Source organism: Lepidochelys kempii, chromosome 11 (genome assembly GCF_965140285.1).
Source record: "Lepidochelys kempii isolate rLepKem1 chromosome 11, rLepKem1.hap1, whole genome shotgun sequence".
Taxonomy (NCBI): Eukaryota; Metazoa; Chordata; order Testudines; family Cheloniidae; genus Lepidochelys; species Lepidochelys kempii.
The window spans coordinates 71,270,590-71,297,579 of record NC_136390.1 but is presented as its reverse complement, the minus strand read 5'-3'; the positions used below and the strand labels follow the sequence as shown (position 1 = coordinate 71,297,579).

General features: G+C 44.2%; 1 protein-coding gene and 1 long non-coding RNA gene across 9 annotated transcripts in view; both read left to right on the top strand.

Moving 5' to 3' along the window:
* Positions 1-26,990, top strand: part of AGAP1 (ArfGAP with GTPase domain, ankyrin repeat and PH domain 1) — a 694,311-nt gene that overhangs the window by 220,360 nt on the left and 446,961 nt on the right. For all 8 annotated transcript variants that reach the window (XM_073306802.2, XM_073306800.2, XM_073306804.2 and 5 more), the window contains one exon: positions 17,569-17,627. In XM_073306802.2, coding sequence (XP_073162903.1) covers positions 17,569-17,627 — 59 coding nt within the window. The remainder of the gene's footprint in view (positions 1-17,568; positions 17,628-26,990) is intronic.
* LOC140895906 (uncharacterized) lies at positions 20,609-23,722 on the top strand. The gene is made up of 2 exons (XR_012154392.2): positions 20,609-22,456; positions 23,139-23,722. It is a non-coding gene; the product is annotated as an uncharacterized LOC140895906 (long non-coding RNA).

The window sequence follows — 26,990 nt, the reverse complement described above, 5'->3', positions numbered from 1 at the left end:
GGGTTTCTGGCTTTGTGATGCATGTCAGGTGAGTGAAGAGAATGAGCAGAGATGGTTTTGGAGAGAAAAGCTTTGGAGAGAAAACTAAAATAAGCGTATGTGAACAACACTGTAGTGGCAGAACTTCCTTCTCGCTTCCTGCTTACACCAGTGGTACAGTGAGTATTGAAGGAAGTTCTAGAGCAAACAAAAGGAAAATTAGGAAAGTGATGTCAATCTCTATCCTTCCTGCCTCCCCCCCACTCCCGAAATAAAACTGAATAATGACAAATTTTGAAGTTGACTTTGAATATTAAATCTACTGGATATTGTGGAAGTATTTTATTCCTTATATTTATTCTTGTCGGTTTATACCACCACATCATTGATTTATATGGAATTTAACAATCAGAGGGAGATAAGACCTCTGCATTCATAAACTCAGTCTGACTCTAAACAGGTTTAGTATAAATGACTTAATATTTAAGTGTAAGTAGAAAGAGATGGCATTGAAGAAGGATCAGCATTGGAGCATAAGTGGAAAGCAGTAAGTGTTAAGGAGATATTGAGAGGAAAGTAGGGGAGGTGTTTGCGTGTGGGTAAAGGAGGCAATTCCAAGGTAAAAGCCATGAGATGACAGTATTGGAAGGGACAAAGACAGCACTAGGGGATACAGATTAGGTAGACTATAGAGTGGAAGGGAAGTGTAAGAAAGGAACAACTCTAGAAAGCCTAGCAGGAGCTTGTTTTATGCAGAAGAAAGAGCCCATGAAAAAGGGTTGCGGGTTATGTGGTCAGATCCAGAGAGAATATAACAGTGTAATGCTTGATATTCTAAGTATAGAGATTATTTCTTGGATATCTTGTAACAAATTTATAAATGCACAGAGTAAAGGGTTTGGTTTTTGAGACCGACTGGAAAAAACAAACCAACAATGGCGTCAATGTGTGTTTCTTATGTGACTGTACCTGGTTTACATTTAAATTGATTTTCACTGTAAATCTATTGTGCAATCAAGAGAGGGAAATGAAGCAAACTTCTCAGGTATGTCAATAAGTTTGTGATATCTGTACTCCGTCTCTCTGCCAGTAAGATAAGTATTGAAGGATTCATGCTCTTGAGCACCAGAGTCATAATTCAATACTAGGTTAAAATTTTTCTCTAGTACAGAAGTGTACCTATGCGCTACACAGAATGATGCATAGGTAGGGTAGATTGGAGGGAAGGTGTCCTAAAAATGCTTCTCAAGTTCTCAAAAAACTGGGCATTTCAACTTAGTTTTATTTATAAATATCTGTTTCAAAACAGAAACTCTAAATAGTCTTGTAACCTTTAGACAAAATCACTGATTCGTATGAAACTCATCATACCTCTTCTTCAGCTTTCCCAGGAATACACAAATAAGTAGCCACAGCAAATATGCTGCTGAGAAACTTTTTGGAAATATTCCGTATCCACAAACAATCAGAGGACTATATTGTGTACATTTATTTACTTATGTGTGTTGTTTATGTATGTGTATAATAGTTTGTACATGTACTTTATGTAGCTTGTATATTGGTCCCATCTTCTCAATAGATGCATAATTACAAATTAATAATTTAATAAACAAAGTAGTTGAAAGTGCTTTAGGTCACGCAAAACCCAACCATAGGAATTGTTGCACCATACAACTTACTACATTTTTACTTTCTTGTGATTCAGTGCACCATCTTTCTTCTTGTTATGCTGAGAAAAGATCCTTTTGCTACACGTATTCCAGAAATAAACCCCTTACTTTCTTTGTAGTGCCTTGTCCTATAAAAGAACAGGAAAGGGACCTTGGGATACCCAGAGGCAAGCTTTTAAGAGGCTTTCTAAGAATCATAATAGATTCAAGCCTTTTATGTCTTTTCTTGAAAAGCCTTTCTTTTCTTTCCTCTTTACTCCCTTTAGGGACAATTGCTATGTTTGTCAAAAATATATCTGTACGATTCATGAGTTTTGGTTTTAATTAATCGTCAAGGCCAAAATAATGCAGTGGTACAAGGGACAAAGTACCCAGGCGGAAAAGAGATTGTACAGTAAATCAGATGGAGTAGGCATAAGGGCAGCAGCAGATGGATGTATTAACCTTGTCAGGTTGATAACAATTGATTGCATGTAGAATCAAGGCATATAGGCAGTTTGATCAGGTCTCAAAATATAAGCTGTCTTCTCTTGTCAAAACTATGACAAGATACAGACTGAGAAAATTTAGATGGTTTGAACTCTTTAAGCAGGAGAGACAAAAATGTGGCGGGGGAATATCTATCTGATAACATTCAGATACAACTACTGAATCGGTAGCATGACTGACTAGCTGGCTTGTTAATGAAGCTCTGTGGAAGGAAACAGTTTGATTGGAACTTCAATATGACACAAATTCCCAAGTGTAAATTATTAAGGCATTTTAAGCCGATCAGATTGTGTTGGCCCTGGAGCTAGGAAGACAACTACTTGCCCTATAACCATGCTGTTAAGGTCAGCTGTAATGCTTTTGCTGCTAGTATCTGAAGCTGGACTTAAAATGGATGGCAGAGCTTTCTTAGTAGAAAGTTATCTCATTTGGCACGCATTTCCATGACTGTATGTGCTCCAGTTACAATTCGGTGGCTGTCAAGGCACAATGGGGCAGGTTTATTGTATTTTGTTTAGTGTTGTATTTAAATTTTTTTGTGATGGCATGGTGTTCTTCTCAAGTAACCAAAGTGGCATTGTCAGTAATTTTTAGGGTTTGTGCCCACTGTGTATTTTATTTTGAGCTTCTCCCTGTCCCAGCATCTATTTTATTTATAAAATCCGTTAGTGTGCACCAGTCCAAATTTCAATCTAGTGTCATTACTGAAGGTAACTGTGGTTATTTCCTCAGTGGCCAAGATCTCAGTGTTGCTAATGGGGAAATTGTTGCCTGATAAAGTCGCCTTCTCACTATATAGGCCCTTCACGGGAAAGCCATGTCTCTATAGATATTGCCTCACTTGCCTCCTTTGGGCATGAAAACTCTCATGTGACATCCAACTAATACAAAAAATGAATTAAGAATTGTTCTCTGACACCATTAAGGGCCTCTTCAGGCTTTCACAAGTAATGCTAATGCGGGTGAACGGTGGTATACACATGGTCTCTCTCAACCTGAAAACCTCAACCTCTCTCAACCTGAAACTCGCACTGCCTCTGAAAAAGATAAGGGGGCAGAAATCTCTTTCACACAGATGTAAGGGACTTCGCTTTTACTTGAACATCTGATCTCAAGTATCAATTTCCTTATCAAAGTGATACAGTGGGAAACTTCATGTAAAGCTGAGACTATTCAGTGATGGGAAGAATTGACTTACAATCCTGGCTATTACCAGGCATGATAGAAATGAGTATTAGTCATTTGGCAAGTTGAAGCAGTTCCTGAGATACAACAAGAGAAAATAGCACCTCTGCACCTGGTAGCTAGAACAAGTGCAGGGTGCTGATGTGAGGTTCACAGGCATGCTCAGTTGTTGCAGAGCTATCTGCATGATTCACAACCAGCCCTGTCTGGAATTTGACCATGTTTCAGGCTCATTCAGTTTGGGGGAAAAAAAAGTCTGCCTATAGCTTTGGTCAAAATGAAGCTAATGGATGTTGTCTAGAGGGGGTACTATATGGAGTTGTGCAAGAATTGCAGGAACAGCTAGGTGTCATTCCCAGTGTAAAGCTACCCATGGGCATGACAGGACATGATTGAAACCATCCATGTATGTATAATCAGAGTAATATAACCCATTTTCCATATTATTTCTCTCCTCAGACAGTAGGACACAAAAAATGGAGGGCTCTGTGTACAACACTGGTTTTCAACCTTTTTTCTTTTGTAGACCCCTAAAAAATTTCAAAGGGAGATGCGGACCTTTTTTGAAATGTTAGACATGGTCTGTGGTCCCCAGGTTGAAAACCACTGATCTTACAACATCTGAATAAGTTCCTAAAGGAGTGTTATCTGCACATTCCCATTTTATCATCCCATAGATAATTGCTCCTTATGGATAACATTTCTCTCTTTCCCCCCTCCCCCCCAGCTTGATCAAGACCTTTTTATCTGATACGTGCTCTGAGTCTCTTCTAGGATCATGGCAATATTCATACTGGCTTTAAAGCACAAGCAAACTCAACTACTCTCCCAGGACAATTTTTCTGATTAAAGCTTTGTGGAATATATCTTGTGTTTGTAATAAACAGACATACAGTGCCAGTGAAGTCAGTTCTTGGCCTGGGTTCCGGATGAATGCTATCAAATCCAAGGTGTCATCTTCGGAAAATGTTAACAGAAGGATAAAGGAGTTTGAGGTGCAAGTGGTCTTCTCATCCATCCTCCCCGTGGAAGGAAAAGGCCTGGGTAGAGACCGTCGAATCGTGGAAGTCAAAGAATGGCTACGCAGGTGGTGTCGGAGAGAAGGCTTTGGATTCTTTGATCATGGGATGGTGTTCCAAGAAGGAAGAGTGCTTGGCAGAGATGGGCTCCACCTAACGAAGAGAGGGAAGAGTATCTTCGCAAGCAGGCTGGCTAACCTAGTGAGGAGGGCTTTAAACTAGGTTCACTGGGGAAGGAGACCAAAGCCCTGAGGTAAGTGGGGAAGCGGGATACCGGGAGGAAGCAGGAGTGCGCGAGAGAGCAGGGCTCTTGTCTCATACTGAGAAAGAGGGACGATCAGCAAGTTATCTCAAGTGCCTATACACAAATGCAAGAAGCCTTGGAAACAAGCAGGGAGAACTGGAAGTCCTGGCACAGTCAAGGAATTATGATGTGATTGGAATAACAGAGACTTGGTGGGATAACTCACATGACTGGAGTACTGTCATGGATGGATATAAACTGTTCAGGAAGGACAGGCAGGGCAGAAAAGGTGGGGGAGTTGCACTGTATGTAAGGGAGCAGTAGGACTGCTCAGAGCTCAAGTATGAAACTGCAGAAAAACCTGAGTCTCTGGATTAAGTTTAGAAGTGTGAGCAACAAGGGTGATGTCGTGGTGGGAGTCTGCTGTAGACCACCGGACCAGGGGGATGAAGTGGACGAGGTTTTCTTCCGCAACTCACGGAAGTTACTAGATCGCAGGCCCTGGTTCTCATGGGAGACTTCAATCACCCTGATATCTGCTGGGAGAGCAATACAGCGGTGCACAGACAATCCAAGAAGTTTTTGGAAAGTGTAGGGGACAATTTCCTGGTGCAAGTGCTGGAGGAACCAAGTAGGGGCAGAGCTCTTCTTGACCTGCTGCTCACAAACTGGGAAGAATTAGTAGGGGAAGCAAAAGTGGATGGGCACCTGGGAGGCAGTGACCATGAGATGGTCGAGTTCAAGATCCTGACACAGGGAAGAAAGAAGAGCAGCAGAATACGGACCCTGGACTTCAGGAAAGCAGACTTTGACTCCCTCAGGGAACTGATGGGCAGGATCCCCTGGGAGAATAACATGAGGGGGAAAGGAGTCCAGGAGAGCTGGCTGTATTTTAAAGAATCTTTATTGAGGTTACAGGGACAAATCATCCTGATGTGTAGAAAGAATAGTAAATATGGCAGGCGACCAGCTTGGCTTAACAGTGAAATCCTTGCGGATCTTAAACACAAAAAAGAAGCTTACAAGAAGTGGAAGATTGGACAAATGACCCGGGAAGAGTATAAAAATATTGCTCGGGTATGCAGGAGTGAAATCAGGAAGGCCAAATCACACCTGGAGGTGCAGCTAGCAAGAGATGTTAAGAGTAACAAGAAGGGTTTCTTCAGGTATGTTAGCAACAAGAAGAACGTCAAGGAAAGTGTGGGCCCCTTACTGAATGAGGGAGGCAACCTAGTGACAGAGGATGTGGAAAAAGCTAATGTACTCACTGCTTTTTTTTGCCTCTGTCTTCACGAACAAGGTCAGCTCCCAGACTACTACACTGAGGAGCACAGCATGGGGAGGAGGTGACGAGCCCTCTGTGGAGAAAGAAGTGGTTCGGGACTATTGAGAAAAGCTGGATGAGCACAAGTCCATGGGGCCGGATGCGCTGCATCCGAGAGTGCAAAAGGAGTTGGCGGCTGTGATTGCAGAGCCATTGGCCATTATCTTTGAAAACTCATGGCGATCGGGGGAAGTCCCGGACAACTGGAAAAAGGCTAATGTAGTGCCCATCTTTAAAAAAGGGAAGAAGGAGGATCCTGGGAACTACAGGCCAGTCACCCTCACCTCAGTCCCTGGGAAAATCATGGAGCAGGTCCTCAAGGAATCAATTCTGAAGCAGTTAGAGGAGAGGAAAGTGATCAGAACAGTCAGCATGGATTCACCAAGGGAAAGTCATGCCTGACTAATCTAATTGCCTTCTATGATGAGATAACTGGCTCTGTGGATGAAGGGAAAGCAGTGGACGTGTTGTTCCTTGACTTTAGCAAAGCTTTTGACACGGTCTCCCACAGTATTCTTGCCAGCAAGTTAAAGAAGTATGGACTATAAGGTGGATAGAAAGTTGGCTAGATTGTCGGGCTCAACGGGTAGTGATCAATGGCTCCATGTCTAGTTGGCAGCCGGTATCAAGTGGAGTGCCCCAAGGGTCGGTCCTGGGGCCGGTTTTGTTCAATATCTTCATAAATGATCTGGAGGATGGTGTGGATTGCACCCTCAACAAGTTTGCAGATGACACTAAACTGGGAGGAGAGGTAGATACGCTGGAGGGTAGGGATAGGATACAGAGGGACCTAGACAAATTGGAGGTTTGGGCCAAAAGAAATCTGATGAGTTTCAACAAGGACAAGTGCAGAGTCTTGCACTTAGGACGGAAGAATCCAATGCACTGCTACAGACTAGGGACCGAATGGCTCAGCGGCAGCAATTCTGCAGAAAAGGACCTAGGGGTTACAGTGGACGAGAAGCTGGATATGAGCCAACAGTGTGCCCTTGTTGCCAAGAAGGCCAATGGCATTTTGGGATGTATTTTGGGGCATTGCCAGCAGATCGAGGGACGTGATCGTTCTCCTCTGTTCGACATTGGTGACGCCTCATCTGGAGTACTGTGTCCAGTTTTGGGCCCCACACTACAAGAGGGATGTGGAAAAATTCGAGAGAGTCCAGCAGAGGGTAACAAAAATGATTAGGGGATTGGAACACATGACTTATGAGGAGAGGCTGAGGGAACTGGGATTGTTTAGTCTGTGGAAGAGAAGAATGAAGGGGGGATTTGATAGCTGCTTTCAACTACCTGAAAGGTGGTTCCAAAGAGGATGGCTCTAGACTGTTCTCAGTGGTAGCAGATGACAGAATGAGGAGTAATGGTCTCAAGTTGCAGTGGGGGAGGTTTAGGTTGGATATTAGGAAAAACGTTTTCACTAGGAGGGTGGTGAAACACTGGAATGTGTTACCTAGGGAGGTGGTGGAATCTCCTTTCCTAGGTATTTTTAAGGTCAGGCTTGACAGAGCCCTGGCTGGGATGATTTAGTTGGGGATTGGTCCTGCTTTGAGCAGGGGGTTGGACTAGATGACCTCCTGAGATCCCTTCCAACCTTGATATTCTATGATTCTATGAAGATGAAAAGGAAAACACAGGGCTTAACAGAAACAGTAGTCCAGTTCATATTATTGGAGCCTATTGGGAATATGGATTTCATACACAGATATGCTTCAGTGTTCCAGAGTTCATATGAGACATGCCCAGTAAGTCCTGTGATTCCCTCTGCATCTTGCCCCCATCATATTCATTTTCACAGATAAAGGTTCCAGTGTATTTTCTTAACTGCTTTGACTGGTGATGTAGCAAATCAGATTTTTTTGAGGGGATCAACTCTTGAGTGACTCAGTCAGAGTGAATCTTATGCTAGATGCTAGCTGGGTAAGGGAGGGGGTTCATTCCGGTCCCAATTCAGTTAAAGGAATAGGTCCCTGAAAAACCGCTAGGAGAGCATCCACCAGTTGGAACAAAATGATTCATTGTAGTCAGAGATCACTGTTCCTTCCATGGGTACTTAGATCTGTGGTGTTCAGGACAGTCCGGAAGTCTGTTGGAATTTCCATAGATAACCTAGAACAACACAATCATCCCTACCTCAGAAAATCAACCCCTACTAACCGTTGCAGAGCAAAGTTTCCTGTCTCTAGCTGCACTGCCCAGTGAGGGGCAGGAGGACTCAAGACTTCATGTCAGAAGTTGGTTATCAGAGTGGCTACTGCATCCAGGAATATCCTCACTAATATGGTGCACTGGTGATTGACCTCTTTGCTTCTGGGAATAGTGCCCTGTTGCCTTTCCATGTGTCAGGATCTAGGATGTGAGGTTGTGAGTGATCTCTTGAAAAGCTGGACAGTGTGTCTGCAGTATGCCTTCCCATGTTTTCCACAAGTTCCTCGGATAATGCAAAGATAGGAACAATTGAGCAGCAGTTTATACCTTTCTGTTGAAGAAGCTACAGCTCTCAGACTTGATTGATTTAATGCTGTGGTTTTTTTCTTTCTCTGAGGTTTGATATTGCAAGACCAATCTTCCATCTGGGACCAGACAGGTTAAAATAGATGATGAAGTTATCGCTCTCAGGGACTCTCAGAAGTCAATAAATAAAACTTATTGTACTGGTTGCTGCAAATTCCATAGCTGAACTGCCATGCTAAACTAGTGTGCAGTGTTGTAGCCCTGTCAGTCCCAGGATATTAGAAAGAGATGGTGGGTGAGGTATTTAGAGAAGCAGCCGTGTTAGTCTGTATTTGCAAAAAGAAAAGGAGTACTTGTGGCACCTTAGAGACTAACAAATTTATTTGAGTATACGCTTTCGTGAGCTACAGCTCACTTATGAAAACTTATGCTCAAATAAATTTGTTAGTCTCTAAGGTGCCACAAGTACTCCTTTTCTTTTTGGGTGAGGTAGGATCTTTTATTGGATCAGCTTCTGTTTGTGAGAGAAACAGTGTTTTCTTTTGTGTCTCACCAGCAGAAGTTGGCCTAGTAAAAGATATTACCTCACCCACCTTGTCATGCTAAACCAGGGATTGGCAACCTTTGGCACGTGGCCCGCCAGGGTAAGCCCCCTGGTGGGCCGGGCCGGTTTGTTTACCTGCCGTGTTAGCAGGTTCAGCCGATCACGGCTCCCACTGGCCGCAGTTGCCGCTCCAGGCCAATGGGGGCTGCGGGAAGCGATGGCCAGCACATCCCTCGATCTGCACTGCTTCCCGCAGCCCCCATTGGCCTGGAGCAGCCAACTGCAGCCAGTGGGAGCTGCAATCAGCCGAACCCGCTGATGCGGCAGGTAAACAAACCAGCCCGGCCTGCCAGGGGGCTTACCCTGGCAGGCCGCATGCCAAAGGTTGTCGATCTCTGTGCTAAACTATTGAAATACAGCCTTGAGTTCTTCCAGGAGGGCCTTAATGTGGGTTTGTAAACAAAAAGTCTATTCTTTTCAAGCTTGATTCCCTGCAGATGTCCTCCTCCTTCCTATCCATTAAATCAGACCTTCTAGTAGCTACTCTCTCCAATCTTATGAATGTTATAGTTGTGAGTTTTCTCAGCTAAGACTCAGTAGTCTTTTAATACAGATATGAGGTCTTCACGATTGTCATAGCATTCATTCCTTAAGCAAACTCAAATATTTTTCTGACAGCCAAAAAAAAAAATAAAATTTTTCCTACTGTTTAGCATTAGTGTCGATGCTCTTGAGGACTGGATAATCGCAGGGCAGAGTACTCATGTCTCCTGTATGAGATCTAATAGGTGGCCACATGGCTATCAATATATATGTTCAATAAAATTCCACTGGTTGGTCATCCAGTGTTCAGCCATTCCCATATTCGGCAGTCTTAACATATTCCCAGGGAAGATGGAGGTTTATGTAATATGTCTGGTTTTGCATGATCCTGTTTCCCACCCTGGAAGGCACGCTGCTACAAAAATACCATTATGGGATCTCTGGACCACAGCACAAAGAAGTATAGGAAAATGCACATGCTTACCTGAAAATTTCCTTTTTTTGGATAATGAGGTCCACAAATGAGTCGCACCTTGGAGCCAAATGCATCCACCAGAATAGAGGTGGAAATTGATATCCATGGACTTAAATTAGTTTTGTTGGGTAGGGCTTTGGAGCTGTGCTCCGGCTCCGCTCCAGCTCCAGTCAAAAACCTGCAGCTCCACTGCTCCGGAGCTGCTCCGCGCTCCAGCTCCGGGCTCTGCTCCAAAGCCCTATTATTAGGGAGATTTCCCATAATCCTCAGTAGGATAAATTGTTGTGCATCCTCCTCAAAGTATAATTAACATAGTCCTTAATTTAGAAAAGTAGAACTGGATTATCTTGGCTATGGAAGTTGACTTAACTGGAAGAAACTTCAGGTTGTGGGACATTCCCCTGCTGCTAGTGACCAATGGGTCTGGTTCTTCCCTAAGCTACAAGCAGGCTGAAGGATGCATTGTAATGGACCTGTGGACATTATTACTGGAAGAAAGGTAGTTCTCAGGTAAACACATGTACATTTTCCTAGTTTGTCAACAATACAGATGAAGTTAAACATTTCAGCACTAACTTCTCAATTTAATATCTTCAGTACAAACATTAAATAGTTTGTCAAAAACCTATATTTTGTGAGGGCATGTGGGAACAACTCAGCATCTCATTTAATACTTTTTTAAAAAAGTTAATCATTCTCCAGTGTTTGCAGTTATTCTACTGCAATTTTTACTTCTACAGTAGAACTGGAAAGTGAAACTATAAATAATTGAGTGTATGTTCAAGGTTAATTAAAGTGTTAATAAAGTGGATAACTAGCAAAAAGTGTAGATTCCAGATTCATTTAATGCATTGTGAGTAACACAAGTAAGGAAATGTATTTTAAGAATATTTTAGGAATATAGTTTTACTTGACTTTGACTTCACCTTCTAAAAATTAAGGGTTGGCAACATACAAATTATAATCAGTGTATAACCTAAATGAACAAGACACATAACTGTGATTATTTTTAAAATTCATTCCTTTCCTATGTTGTTAAACGTGATATATTGCATTCGCTTGAATTCCAACATTAAAGGAATGTAAACATAAGCCTCACAGTTCACCTGCTTCATAAATGATTCTTTTAAATATGCAAATCTGTTCTAGTATATTTAAATCCACACTTAATAGTTTAGTTTTTTATTGCACTAACTGTGTACTAACCCAACTTTCCCTTAATGTGCTATAAAGTGTGGAAAAATAGGGGAAAAATTGTATATGGATCTGTCTAATTTGTGACATAACATACCCACTAACTCAAGCTGCATTGCGTTCCTTGTATGGAATGAATGTTAAAAATCTTGTCAGTCCTGTTTTACCTGCAAGTCTTTAATTTTTCTCACCTAAGTTCTCAAAAGCCCCCAAATTAACTCAGAATCAGTCATTCATTATTCCAAGGTTTCTGAGTTATAGTACTAATTGGTGATATGTATATTTCTTCTTCTAACTTCCACTTACATAGCGATTTATTCATCTTTTCTTGCATATGTCATTTCCGCTGAAATTATTGGAGGTACTACATGCCATAAGGAGAGGTGAACAGGTGGTGCTGCATGAAATATTGTGTGTTTAATTCTTGTTCATAATTGCCCTCTAAAATTACCATCTTAATTTATAGTAAGAGGGGAAATATTCCATCAAAAACACAATTAGGTTAAAAAGACAAAACAATAATAATGAACTTTTTGGGGGGCAGGGAAAAATTGTTTATACTTATTGAAGATAACTGACTTTTGAAAAGACTTAACTTAATTTTCTGGGCTGAAGTACCTTTACTCTTTTAGTAGGTTGTAGCTTTTTAAATAAAATATCTAGAGTATTGAAGATTGGGGAAAAATTATTAGACATTGAATTTGTTGTAGTGTGCCATATGTCACTTGTAGATCAGAGTTAAAATGCTCAAAAAACGAAAAAGAAAAAAAGAATCCTCTAATTTAAACCAAAATGTCAGTTACACAATAAGTTTGTATTTATTGTGGATAAAGTCCTGGGATATGTTAGGCATGGAGTCATTGCTTGTCAACTAACTCCTTCTACTTAAAATAAAACTGTTTGTTCTAAACATTTCCAAATGAGTACATTATTTACATAATAATTTAAACAGGAGCCACTGTTTATGCAACCATTTTGTAAAAGGCAGAACAGTCTTCCAATAGCTCAGGCCTCTGGATTTCACTTCTTTTTGTGTACAGTATTTTTACTGTAGCCTTTTAGTGAAGAGAAGGGGGTCAGAAAGGGGATTGCCACTCAGGTTTTAAGGGGACCAGGCGCGTACAATATACCACTGGGCCCTGGTTGAATTCTCCTTTACTCATCTGGTATACCTACTAATGATTTCTCACTTCATATTTTTTGTCACAATATACAGGCTCTTGGGAATGACGACTCAAGGCTCTGGGCTGGAGTGGGACCCTTGGGCATAGGCATAGTTTGACTTCTGTTTTTTTGGGGCGGGGGGGGGGTAAGGGCTGGTAGGGTTCAGGCCAGCTCCGTACAGTGGAGGGAGTCCAGGGAGGGAGCGTCACCTCCACCCCTTGACTCACCTCAGCAGGCCACCTAGCCTGTTTGGCTTGGGGGTGGGGTAGAGGGGCTCAACCAAAAAATATAACTCAAAGCGGGGACTCAGCTCAAAAAGTTTGAAAACCACTCAGGGTGCAGGCAGGGTGTAGCTAAACACACAGACGTAGAATCATAGAATATCAGGGTTGGAAGGGACCTCAGGAGGTCATCTAGTCCAACCCCCTGCTCAAAGCAGGACCAATCTCCAACTAAATCATCCCAGCCAGGGCTTTGTCAAGCCTGACCTTAAAAACCTCAAAGGAAGGAGATTCCACCACCTCCGTAGGTATACCAGTACTTCACCACCCTCCTAGTGAAAAAGTTTTTCCTAATATCCAACCTAAACCTCCCCCACTGCAACTTGAGACCATTGCTCCTTGTTCTGTCATCAGCTACCACTGAGAACAGTCTAGATCCATCCTCTTTGGAACCCCCTTTCAGGTAGTTGATCCCCCCTCATTCTTCTCTTCCGCAGACTAAACAATCCCAGTTCCCCTCAGCCTTTCCTCATAAGTCATGTGTTCCAGTCCCCTCATCATTTTTGTTGCCCTCCGCTGGATGCTTTCCAATTTTTCCACATCCTTCTTGTAGTGTGGGGCGCGAAACTGGACACAGTACTCCAGATGAGGCCTCACCAATGTCGAATAGAGGGGAATGATCACGTCCCTCGATCTGCTGGCAATGCTCCTACTTATAAATAAGATGATCCATTCACTTTGGCAACTAACTGCATTGCCTCTGTAGTGCTGTTGCCTTAGCTGGCCCATGGAATAAGGAATCAAATAGATTCACAAGCAGAACTGTTGCATACTCTCACAAATTATTGTTGTTCTACCTCTTGGTCAGCAGCAGTGTCCCCTCTAATTTTTCCCATGCGTGTATGGAATTAATTTTGTTATGTGTACCAATATGGAGATGATGGTTGGGATGGGTTGGAGCCGGTGGAGGGGCACCTCTTCCCCGGCTGCAGTGGGTCCGGGACTGGGCTGGGGCTGGTGGGCAGAGGCGCTTCCCCCTGCCGCGGCAGGTCCGGCGCTGGGGGAGAGGCATCTCTCCCTGTTGCAGCACCCTAGCTATCTAAAACTAAACACAAACTAAACAAGGATGATGAGTGCTTGCTCATGTCTAGGGTGACCTGACAGCAAGTGGGAAAAATCAGGACAGGCGGTGGGGGGTAATAGGCGCCAATATAAGACAAAGCCCCAAATATCAGGACTATCCCTAAAAATCGGGAATTCTGGTCACCCTACTCATGTCCATTCTAAGTAGGTGTGTACGCACGCCACGTGCATGGTTGTCAGGTTTTTCCCTTAGCAACACCTGTCAGGTCACCTGTGGAGCCTCCTGGAGTCACAGCTTCATGGTGCTGTATATTGGGCCCTGCCGACCCCCCACCTCTTCTGTTCCTTCTTACCACCGTGACGGTCGTTGGAGCTGCTTTTCTCTCTTACTGTGACAAGCGATTCTCTAGTGGACATTTCTCTTTGTATCCTGTAAATAGTTAGTTTACCCTCCTAGACCTGTCAATGGACACACCGATCACCATGCCCGGGGTCCTGGACTTGATCACTGAGGACCACGGCCACCTCTGGCATCCCAGTCTTGAGTCTATTCACCTCACCGTATGGAAACTCCATGGATAAACCCCTTGGAGTTGGCATGCTCAGACCCTGTTAGAGAGGTCTTCCTTGGCAGCAGGAAACTATCAACTATGGTCACTTAGTTAAGTGGAAGAGAATTCTCCATTGTGTCATTACAAAAGGACACTCCCCCTCTACAGTCTTTCAGAGTGGTAGCCGTGTTAGTCTATCAGCAAAAACAACTGGGAGTCCTTGTGGCACTTTAGAGACTAACAGTTTATTTGGGCATAAGCTTTCATGGGCTAGAACCCATCTGATGAAGTGGGTTCTAGCCCACGAAAGCTTATGCCCAATTAAATGTGTTGGTCTCTAAGGTGCTGGAAGGACTCCTCGTTGCTTTTACAGTCTTTGGTTGCCTTTATCCTGGGCTGTTTATTACACCTGAACAGCAAGGCCTGTCGGTGTCGTCAATAAAGGTGCACCTGGCTGCAATCTTGGCCTTCCATCCCAGATTTGCCAGTCTATTGGTTTTTGCTAACCCAATGGTTGGCCACTTCCTCAGAGGACTAGATAGACCGTACCTCAAGTAAGATAACTGATCCCTGCATGGGATCTTAACTTGGTACTTCCAAGTCTGATGTGGGGGCTCGCCTCTGAGCGCTTAGCTACATGCTCACTTCTTTACCTTTCCTGGAAAGTAGTGTTCCTGGTGGCTATAACTTCAGCCAGGAGGGTGTCCGAGCTTAAGGTCCTGACTGCTGAACCTCCATATACTGCCTTCTGTAAAGACTACGTTCAGCTACGACCCCACACGGCCTTTTTTCCAAAGGTGGTTTTGCAATTCCATGCAAACTGACATTTTCCTTCCAGTTTTCTTCCTTAAGCCACCCGTCAACAACTGGGAATGCTCCACTCCCTGGACGTCAGGCATGCATTGGCCTTTTCTGTCGAAAGAACTAAGCTGTTTAGTAGATCAACACAACTCTTTGTTGCAATTGTGGAAAGGATGAAGGGGCTTCCAGTGTCGTCCCAAAGGATATCCTCATGAATCACAGCCTGCATCTGGGCATGCTATTACTTGGCAAAGATACCTGCCTCTGCTCTGACAGCGCACTCCACAAGAGCACGAGCATCCTTGGTGACATTCCAAGCTCAGGTCCCCATTCAAGATATCTGCAGGGCAGCAACATGGTCATCAGTCCACACCTTTACGTTGCACAGCACCATTACACAGCAGGCCAGAGACGGTGCCGCATTTGGAAGAGCGGTGATGCAGTCTGCGACCTCCATCCTCCTAGCGAATGTTTGGGTGTCACCTACTTGGAATCAACATGAGCAAGCACTCGAAGGAAAAACGGTTACCTACCTTTCGTAACTGTTCTTTCAGATGTATTGCTCATGTCCATTCCAAGACCTACCTGCCTCCCCCTCTGTTGGAGTAAGCAGGCAAGAAGAACTGAAGAGGCGGGGTGGTGTGTGGGGGGAGGGACGTGGAGCCGTCGGCGGGGCCTTATGTATGGTACTATGAAGGTGCAACTCCAGGGGGCTCCACAGCTGACCTGACCGGTACCAATAGGGGAAAAAACCTTCCAGTGACTCTGCACACGGTGCACACACACCTGTTTGAAATGGACATGAGCAGCACATCTCAAACAGTTACAAAAAGGTAGATTACCCATTTAGGGAAATACTGGTTTATTTTGTGTCTTCCCGCCCCTCACCCCCACATTAATAAGAATATATGCTGGCACAAGGGATTAATACTCCACATGACTGCAGGGGGAAGAAGGGAATTAATCTTTCTTGTCTTTTATTTTGTGGTGGTTGAATATGCCACTTTGAAAACATCACAGTAGTAGAAAATACTCTTGAGCCTGCTTAGTAGTCTAATACTTAATACTGCATTGTCTTCTGTAACACATCAGTTGAACTTTGAGGATACTCACATTGAATTAGCAATAGACATCCTTGTGGTTTATTAAAGGACTTGCATCTAGCCATCCTTAGGTGGCTGCAAACCGGACCCTCTGGCTTGGGTTTTGTAAAGGAGGCAGATTCTCAAGACTTTACATTGGCTATTCAGGACTCTTCAAGCTAAATCATAGTGGCTTTTTACAGTTTTGCTTTTGAGATTATTAATACAGTAGATGAAACCTATGGCTATAATAATTGCAGAGTAGGTTAAATCAGTATAATAATTTTTAGAAACCTTACATTAATATAGGATGACATAAATAGCTTAGCATTTGATTTTGTTAAATTTACGTATTTTACAACGCCAGGATGTGTTGCTCATGTCCATTCCAAGACCCGTCTGTTGGAGCAATGCCGGTAAGAAGGAACTGGAGAGGTGGTAGGTCAGCAGGACCTTATACATGGCACCACAAAGGTGCCATTCCAGGTGGTGCCTGAAGAGACGGGTACCGCTAGGGGAAAAACCTTCTGGCTACTGTGCATGCAGCATGCACACGCCTAATTGGAATGGACGTGAGCAACAGATCTTGGTGAACCACAGTTACGAAAGGTAGGTAACTGTTCTATGAGGGCTGAGTATAAAAAGAAGAGAGAAAATGCTTCCAAATCAATAGGTGATACCCAACTGTGTATTAAATAATTACATTTTTGTTTGAGGGCTGGTGAGGGGGAAATGTGCATAGAGTAATGAAACATTAAGATAGAGTGAATGCTCTGAGATTTCTCCCATCATTCATAAAAGTTGCTGGACAAGTTTGCATGTAGTTCATGCTTAGCTTGCGGAGAACACAGATGGCATTTGTAAAGCATTTTCATAAATTGTGAAGTAAGTAATTACGAAGTAAGTAATTTTTTATCGTGCAGTAATTTAGGGCACTACTACTTCAGTGCCTGAGACTGATTTCTTCTTCAGTATGCTAAATAAACTTTACCAAGAGAAGAGAGATGATACTGAACACTTGCTTAAATGTAGAAGGAATTGGCACATTTGTTTCTCCATAACAGAACTAGAGGTTTATTTCTGCCACTTATAGGCAAGATTTTACGCAACTTCAGCTACATGAATAACATAGCTGAAGTCGATGTACTTAGATATACTCACTGCGGTGAGCTGACTGCTGCTGCTCCCCCGTCGACTCTGCCTGCGCCTTTCGCTCTGGTCGAAGGGAGAGCGCTCGGGGATCGATTTATCACATCTAGACTAGATGCGATAAGTCTGCACCCTCTGGATCGATTGCTGCCTGCCAATTCGTGGGTAGTATAGACATACCCTTAGTGTATACTGAATTTAGGGTGTAGTGTTTGACATTTTCAAGTTGGCTGTGAAGAAAACCTGTATCTTTTACTGAGGTTTGAATGGGGCTTCTGGTTTTTCCTTTATTTTAAGGTGCTTTTTTGGCTGCTGCACCAGGAATAAAAAATATACAGCTTTACTAAACTAATAGTATATCTTTCTAAATATATGTGTGGTTTTTTGTTTTTATTAACAGATGCTTTTGTAAATAGCCAGGAGTGGACACTAAGTCGATCTGTACCAGAACTGAAAGTGGTAAGTAATATTTTATATTTACATGTGTTTTCTTTACTTCTGAATTCCATTCTTTCTGCATTTACACAGAAATGGAACATTCGTAAGGTTATATTTTAAAGTCTGCCAGATTTTTCCTTTATAAAAACATTTAGAGGATTTTAAACCTTGAATATAAATCTTAATGGGACATAACGTAAAGACTCCTTTGTCTAAACTTTTAACCTACCACTGTTACTGTTAACACCTAAGAATATTGCTGAGATTGGAGACAATGCTTTTCCCTTTTTTTTTCCCCCCCAGCTTGGTTACTTAGTACAATTAACAGTGTTTTGTGTGTAGTAGTCATTTCCCCAGTGTAACTTGTTTTGTTTTTTGGGGGGTAGAGACCCCTTGCAATAAAGGGGTGTGGGGGGGGGAGAGAAAAATGTTTGAAAATAAAAATATTTTAAAATGCAAAAATGGGCAGGTGGACTAGCAGGTACATGTAGTACCTGAACAACTTTTTAGCACTGCTTGAAATTGATCACTTTTTAAGGGGAATGTGTCTATCAGATTCCTCCAGGGTCTCTGCATAGGACCAATCTTTTCAAGGTTCCTTCCCCACTCTGAACTCTAGGATACAGCTGTGGGGACCTGCATGAAAACCTGCTAAGCTTATTTTTACCAGCTTAGGTTAAAACTTCGCCAAGGTACAAACTATTTTACCTTTTGCACTTGGACTTTTGCTGCCACCACCAAACGTCTAACTGGTTTTATTTTATTAGGAAAGAGCCCGTTTGGAAACATCTTTCCCCCCCAAATCCTCACCAAAACCTTGCACCCCCTGGGGAAGGTTTGATAAAAATCCTCACCAATTTGTGTAGGTGACCACAGACCCAAACCCTTGGATCTTAAGAACAATGAAAAAGCATTCAGTTTAAAAAAAAAAAAAATCAAAATGAATTGTCTAGCTGAAATGTTGGTTTTTTTCTGTTGTTTTTTGTCAGGACTCCATTTGATTTCCTAAAAGACTGGAGATTAGTGGGAGGCAAGATACCAAATGGTCTTAATGTTAGTTCCAGAAGAATGCAAATTAAAGCAGCCTTTTATAAATTGTTTATTTTTGGCATTACTTTAGCTGAGCTTGAAGAGAGTATAGGTGGGAGATGCCATCGACAAAAGGAATATCTGGAGATAAAAATGCATGGCCTGGATGAGGGAATTTCACAGAGCTGCTATTTTGAAAGCTAAGAACAACGCTAGAGGCAGGAATTGGAGTGTCCCAAATGATAATGGGGTTGATAGAATAGCTGAGAAGTTCCCCTTCACTGTAATGAGGCAGTTTTTGGGTTGAGGATGGAGAAAGAACTTCCTTCCAGCATTCAGATGGGGGCAGGAAGATTTCAGAGTTACCAGGCACCCAAGAGATACTGATACGAAGCAAAAACTGTGTGGAACCTGCTGGGGACAAACTCCTAAGAATCCCAGCACTGAGACACAGAACTAGACTTATTGCCTCTGAATGTCTGCAGCTTGGTGGTGGGAACTTTTTTGTGTGCGCACATTTGACTTCTATCGTGATTTCTGGTTAGTGGGTTGAGTTCTCTGGCTGTTGTGTGGTAATTTTTCAAGTCGAGAGCATAAAGCAGGGCGGGTAAACTTTTTGGCCCGAGGGCTGCATCGGGTTTCTGAAATTGTATGGAGGGTTGGTTAGGGGAGGCCATGCCTCCCCAAACAGCCAGGCATGGTCCGGCCCCGGCCCCCGCCCCCTATCTGAACCCTCCTGATTCTTGCCCCCTGGCGGTCCCCCCCCGGGACTCCTGCCCCATCCAAACCCCCCGTTCCCTGATGGACCCCCAGGGACCTCTGTCCCATCCAACCCCCCTGCTCTCTGTCCCCTGACCACCCACAAACCCTCTGCCCCTAACTGCCCCCTGCCACCCCATCCACCCCCCCCTTCCTGGCTGCCCCCCTGGGACCCCTGCCCCATCCAACCACCCTTTCTCCCTGCCCACCCCCGGAACTCCTGCCCCTAACTGCCCCCTGCCACCCCATCTAACCCCTCTCTTCTTCCTAACTGCCCCCTGCTGCCCCATCCAACCCCTGCGCTCCTTCCTGACTGCCCCCCTGGGACCCCTGCCCCCATTCAACCCCCCTGTTCCCTGCCCTCCGACCGCCCCGACCCCTATCCACACCCCCAGTCCCTGACCACTCCCCGAACTCCTCTGCCCTCTATCCAACACCCCCCCACCCGGCCCCCTTACCGCGCTGCCTGGAGCACCAGTGGCTGGCGGCGCGGCTGCACCAGGACAGGCAGCCGTGCCATGCAGCACAGAGCCCCGGGTCATGCCGGGCTCTGCAGCTGTGCTGCCCCAGTAGCTCACAGCCCTCCTGCCCAGAGCATGGCATAAAGTAAGTTACAATGCAAAAGATCTCGTTGTGGCCCAGAAGAATTGAATCCCCAGTAACTCTCCTGTGAACTCTCAGCTGTGTGTCTGTCTGTTCTAGGATATTTAAGTACAGTGGGACTAGAAACACAAGAGTAGCCTCCTCTGAGTTTCCTTTGCCTGTGGGGTTCTTATGACAAACCTCTCTTACTTTTTACCTTGTTGAATTGGTCATAGACTTCTTGTGTCTGCATTATGCTGTTACACCATACGTAGTATGTCAATTGAACCTAGAGTATCATAGAATCATAGAATATCAGGGTTGGAAGGGACCCCAGAAGGTCATCTAGTCCAACCCCCTGCTCGAAGCAGGACCAATTCCCAGTTAAATCATCCCAGCCAGGGCTTTGTCAAGCCTGACCTTAAAAACCTCTAAGGAAGGAGATTCTACCACCTCCCTAGGTAACGCATTCCAGTGTTTCACCACCCTCTTAGTGAAAAAGTTTTTCCTAATATCCAATCTAAACCTCCCCCACTGCAACTTGAGACCATTACTCCTCATTCTGTCATCTGCTACCATTGAGAACAGTCTAGAGCCATCCTCTTTGGAACCCCCTTTCAGGTAGTTGAAAGCAGCTATCAAATCCCCCCTCATTCTTCTCTTCTGCAGGCTAAACAATCCCAGCTCCCTCAGCCTCTCCTCATAACTCATGTGTTCCAGACCCCTAATCATTTTTGTTGCCCTTCGCTGGACTCTCTCCAATTTATCCACATCCTTCTTGTAGTGTGGGGCCCAAAACTGGACACAGTACTCCAGATAAGGCCTCACCAATGTCGAATAGAGGGGAAATAGAGTAGCAAACATGTAGTTAACGGTAGGCATTGGCTATTCCCCAACAGTTCAACACCTTGGGGACTAACCAGTTAAAAAAGCTGGGCATGCTGCATATGCTTGCTGCTTTCAGGCATTGCTGGAGGGGTGGAGGTGAGTAAGGGGCCTCTGTTTGTTTAGTCACAGAGGCTTTGGCTTCATTGCCCTGAAAAAGGCTTTTGCTTCATATCCCTGTTACTGTGGGATGACTAATACACATTAGGATTTTACAGAAGTATAGCTAGTGGAGACCAGGCAAATTGTAGTTTTACCTGCCAGGTAAAAAGTCATGGTCAATGCCCTACCCTCATTTATGGCTGACCTCATCTATTTACTTCACAATAAAAACTCCAGTGCCTGGTCTGGACTAGGGTTTTGCAGCGGGATAGCTGATGTGTGTGTGTTGTCCCTCAGTGAAAACAAAGCCGAAAACAGGATCTCATGCTGTTTGTGCAGGGTTCCACTGCATGTCTCCTTCTCTTTTCTCTATCTTCTCCCCATCCCATTTTTTGCTCGCTTGGGGACTGTGTGTGCATATGAGGTGGATTGTCTGAATTTCTCTTTTGCCTTCACTGGTTTGGGGATATGAAGAAGTTCCCTTGCCACCTCACATTTTTCTTGTGCAACCAGATCAGAGTCTCTCTCTCTCCTGCTGCCTTTTTAAAATAGAATCTGCATGACAAAGCTGATATGATTCTGTAAGTTTGTGCAAGGATTTATTCCTGGTCTACATTACAGAGTTAATTTGATGCAGGGCAGCTTACATCAATGTAGCTATGTGTGCGTATACGCTTACATTTCGCTCCCACCGACGTAACTGCCCTGTTATGCCAACATAATAAAATCACCTCCCCCATTGGTGTAGAGTCACGGTCGATGTAGTTAGGTTGATACAGTGTCAGCGTAGACGTTGTGTTACTTACATCAGCGGTTAATGGCTTCCAGGAGGTATCCCACAAAGCCCAGCAGCCAGCTGGCCAGAGAACTGTCTCTCGTCTTTAAAGCCCTGTGAATTTTTGAAATTCCATTTCCTGGTTCCCTGGCTTGGAGAGCACACCTAGCAACTGCCTAGCTGACCACACTGGCTACATGCTGCAGATGCTCCCCTGCCTGGAGAAAACAGGAGATGCTGGATTTCCTGGGTCTGTGGGGAGAAGAGGCTTTGCAGGTACATCTCAGATCCAGCCATAGAAACATTGACATCTATGAGCAGATCACTCTGGGCATGGAGGAGAAGGGCTACAAGAGGGATGAAAAGCAGAGCTGTGTGAAAGCCAAGGAGCTGCAACAGGTGTACCAGAAGACAAGGGAAGCTAACAATTGCTCTGTAAAAGCAGCAAGTTTGTGACTATGCACCAAAAAGCTGCATACTATCCTTAGATGAGACTCCGCCACCACCCCCAAGAGCCCTATGGATACTTCGGAGGAGCCAGAGTCAGAGGCCTCTCCTGTGAACAGTGAAGAGGAGGTGTTGGATGAGGAATTGGAGGAAGAGTAGCATGGGGGGGACAGGTGATTGGGGGGGGGCAGCTGCTCAGCGAGCCAGGACATGTTTTTGACTCCAGCGCAGTCCAGCACAGGCGATCCTGATGCAGGGGAAGGCAACTCTGGTAAGTATGCTGTTTGCTTTGAAATTACAGGGATGGAACCCACAAAATAGCAGTACACATCTGTTGATCTACTCTTATTCTAGAAGAGGTAGTGAAACAACGAATAGAGGAAGAGTTATTGTCTGCTTCTCATCCCCCTCAACTGTTAGGCAGAGGGGGCCCCATGGAACACACTATTTATGTGCACCAGGATGTCCCATGAATCTTCATAGATATCGCGATGAAACTTTCCTGGAGTTTGTCTGCAATCCTCTGCTGTAGGTTTCTGGGAAGGGCTGCCTCATTCCTTCTTCCGTGGTAGGACACTTTCTCATGCCCCTCAGCGATTACTTGAGCGAGAACCATTGCAGCATAGGGTCCCAGCCAGCAGTCAGCCTCCATTACCCTCAGGGGTGAGAGGTCAGCTAAAATCACCACCGCCTGTGGAAAGTGGTACCAATATTCAGTTCAGTTGCCCTATACAGACATACTCATGACTGTGAGCTATCCCCTCTCATTTCCCCAATTTGCCCCCCACCCCAGGGCTGTGCTCACCATGGCTCATGCTGTATAAATCCCAATGAGAAGTGACAATGTAGTGCTTACAACTTGTGTGGATCAAAGGGAGTGAGTTCAGCCTCCTAAGTTTTGGCTTATCTCATAAATGCACTGACAATGGTACTTCTGTGTATTGTATCTTCAGCAGCTGCAAATGTGGCCATGAGGGTTTCTCCATCCACACCAGTGGAACGGAAGAGCCAGATAAAGAGAAGAAGGAAAAGGACTTGGGATGACATGTTCCAAGAGATCCTGCAAGCTGCTGCTGCCTCTGATAAAAACACTTGGAGGATCACCATTGCAGACAGCATGGAGAGGAGAAAGGTGCAGGAAAAGAAGAGGGATGTGCAGCTGGAGATGCTTGCACTTCTCAGGCAGCAAACAGACATGCTGCAGACTCTGGTGGATCTGCAGGTTCAACAATCCTGTGCTTGCCTCTTTCTGCAGCCCATAAAGAACTGTATATCTGTGCCCCCTGTCCCTCAATATTCTGTGTGGCATCAGGTTTCTGCACTGTCCTTACCATTCCACCCTGGGAACATTAAAGACATTCACAGCTGCACATATGCTGACCTGAGAAAGACATAGTTGGTTTATGTGAATTTGAAATGGAAATGACTGTTCTTTCCCCATCATAAGTTTTTTCCTTAATTTTTGAAGTTTAGTAAAGTTTAAAATGTTTTTTTCTGTTTGCATCATTGTGGAATAAATGTGTTTTTGGAAACATAATTCATGTTTATTAGTTCATAACATATGCTAGGTGGTGCTGACATCATTCACAGACTATATTAGTAGGTGCATTGGCAATGTTATATTATTTCACACACAACACTCACCAAATGGTTCATACAGGGCTGCAAAAGGGCAAGGACAGGTAGAGCAAACTACAGCAACACACTCTACTTTGGCTCACTATTAAAATGGTCTTTCAAAGCCTCCCTAAGCCGTATAGCTCCATGTTGAGCTCTTCTTATAGCCCTGGTATCTGGGTGCTCAAAATCAGCAGACAGCTGCTCCATCTTCACTTCCCTTTGCTTCACCGATACTATGCAGGACACAGCAGGCAGCGATAACCATTGGAATATTTTTTTCCCTGAGGTCCAATCTCATGAGTAGACCACGCCAGCAACCCTTCAAATGCCCAAAGGCACATTCAGCTGTCATTCTGCACCTGCTCAGCCTGTAGTTGAAGCACTCCTTGGTGCTGTCAGGGTGCTGGTGTATGGCTTCATGAGCCATGGGAGCAAGGGGTAGGCTGAGTCTCCCAGGATCACTAGTGGTAAGCTGCTGGTTGTGAAAGCAAGTCCCTGCTTTCAGCTCTCTGAAGAATCCTGCATGTGTTGTGCACCTTGGCCAGTCCACACTGAGGTTGGTGAAGCATCCCCAGTGATCCACCAGCTCTTTTTGTATTACCATGGGAAAGTAGCACTTTCTGTTGGTGTACTTGAAGGCAAGGTGGTCTGGTGCCAAAATGGGGATATGCGTGCCATCTATCACCCCACCGCAGTTTGAAAAGCCCATTGCTGCAAAACCACCCACTATGTCCTGCACATTGGCTAGATTCACAGTTCTTCCTAGCAGGAGGCAATTAGGGTCTGGCAAGTGTGCAGGGCCTTTGTTTTGGATTTCCTAACTCCAGATTGATTACGGACTGATTGGTAGCAATCTGGCATCGCAAGTTTCCACAATGCAATCGCCACTTGCTTTTCCACTGTCAGTGCAGATCTCATTTTGGTGTTGCTATGCTGGAGGGAGCTCTGCACACAGATCCAGAAATGTGGCCTTGAGCATCTAAAAGTTCTGCAGTCAGTGCTTGTCATCCCAAACCTGCATGACCATCCTTATTTCTTGGGCCCAGAATTGGCGCTCCACTGTCTGAAGCTGCTCCATAAATGCCGCCAACAACCTTTGAATTGTTTCTTTCCATGTCCCACAGCAGTCTAGCTTTCAAGGAATAATCATATTCCCCGCAGCTCCTCTTGCGGCTCTGCACATATTGTCCTGTGCTCACGCTTATCACAGTAGTGCAGAGCTATGCAGAATCCATACTTCTGTCACAGATGGCAGACAAGGAGGTGGGACACACAGGTTTGTGTGGGTGATTTTGAAAGGAGGCATGAAACAGTTTGGGATAGAAAACACTGCATCATGGGAAGTTAAACCCATGCTCCGCGGGATCCCTGTGAGACTTGTTTCTGCCCCATGAGGCATTGCAAAACCTTCCCAAAACACCCTATACGGTGGCAAGTAGCACAGTGGGATAGCTACCCATGGTACACTGTTCTCTGCATCTATACAAGCGCTCCTAGTAAGGACGCACACCACCGACACAAAGAGCACAGTGTCGACACACACAAACTATGTAATAATTGTGCTGGCTGAATTCCCATGTAACTTAAGTTGATGTAATTCTGTAGTATAGATATGGCCATAGATGATGTTGCTGAGATGAGGTGAGAAAAGAAAAGACCAGCCCCAGCTGATAATGCATACCGCAGGTTTCCAGCAGGAGCAGTGATGAAAACTAAGAAGATTATGATAAGATTAACTCTTTTTTGCTCAGCTTTTCCCATTAGGAGAGCACAAAATGAAACGTACAAAATTATATTAGTTTAACTTGAGAACACCTCACTCACTAAGTAAACTTTCTTGTACTGAGTGGGAGTCTCCCCTGCCCCCAGCCTTGGTTAAAGTGGAGATTATCCCAGCAAGCAAGAGACCGCAATGGTAGATTTGCATGTGCCAAATCCACCTATCCATCAGAGCAGCATCACAGCTGACAATGTGTTAATGACATGTCAGTAAAGTTTGTTTTTATTTCAGAAGTGTACATGCTACAGGGAGGGTGAAACACATGGTGATACCTAGAACACGATGATATTGAATGAAGTGCTAGTGTGACCACAACAGATTGACTTTCACTAACACTTAAATAGCCTATTGAATTTTGAAATAAAGGGAAGTTAGTTGTGTACTCTGTTAGTACTAGCAGTGTTCTGTTGTACAATTGTACTGGTTTGACAAATCATTTGCTTAAACCATGGTTAATGACACATATGATACATCTTCTCTTTACCTTCCTTGTCTCCTTGCTGTCTGTCTGCTTTACATACCACGCTTTTTGGAAGGCTTGCGTTGCCAAGTGATCACATCTTGGCTGAGTATGAGAGCCCATTTCACCATGATTCCTATCCTTCTGTTTCCATAATACTGGGGACAGGGACTTGCAAGTAGAGGAGACAAACTTTTGACGTGTAGCTGCTGCAGAGAATGAAATTCAGGTTGTCAGGCAGCACAAGTCTTATGATGACCTTCTGCTGGTTTTGTTTTTGTGCAACCCCTGCTAAAAGCAAAACTCAGTTTTACCATTTAATAAAAACAGAAATGTGATTATACTACTGAAACATCATTCAAACGAGCAGTACCAGCTGGATGGCAGGATGGCCAACTAGTTCCACCTCATGTACATTCATTTTTACCCATAAATCTCCCCTCATGAAGGAACTTGTGTAGTGAGTCATACCCTATAACAGGTCATGTTCCCAGACTAATGATCAACTATGTAATATACCTGAGGAAGTGAAGGGCCATGTTAACTGCTAAACCTGCCTCTCTTGTGCCACAGCACGATCGTTATGTTCACTGGCACTTAGATTAATTTTGGGTTGTGCGCTTCTGCTTGTGGCTCTTTAGTTGAGGGATTTATGGAAATATGAAAAGCATATAACATTTGCTCCTGTCACAAGCTAGCATATTAACAGCCTCAGTTAAATGGACCAGTTAGGATGCAGAAAGGAGAAGATGTTTACTGTAGTAAATATCATATGCTTTGGGGTTTGATACTTTAGTTGCTGAGTACTTCATGCAAGGTGCTCAGTGCCTACAACTCCCATCAGTTACTGGGGGTTTGCTCATTTAGCTTCATTGGACTCTGTGTATATAGAGTTCTAGGTTGTCCTCTCCTGATCTCATTATTTCTCTTTACACACTACTCAAA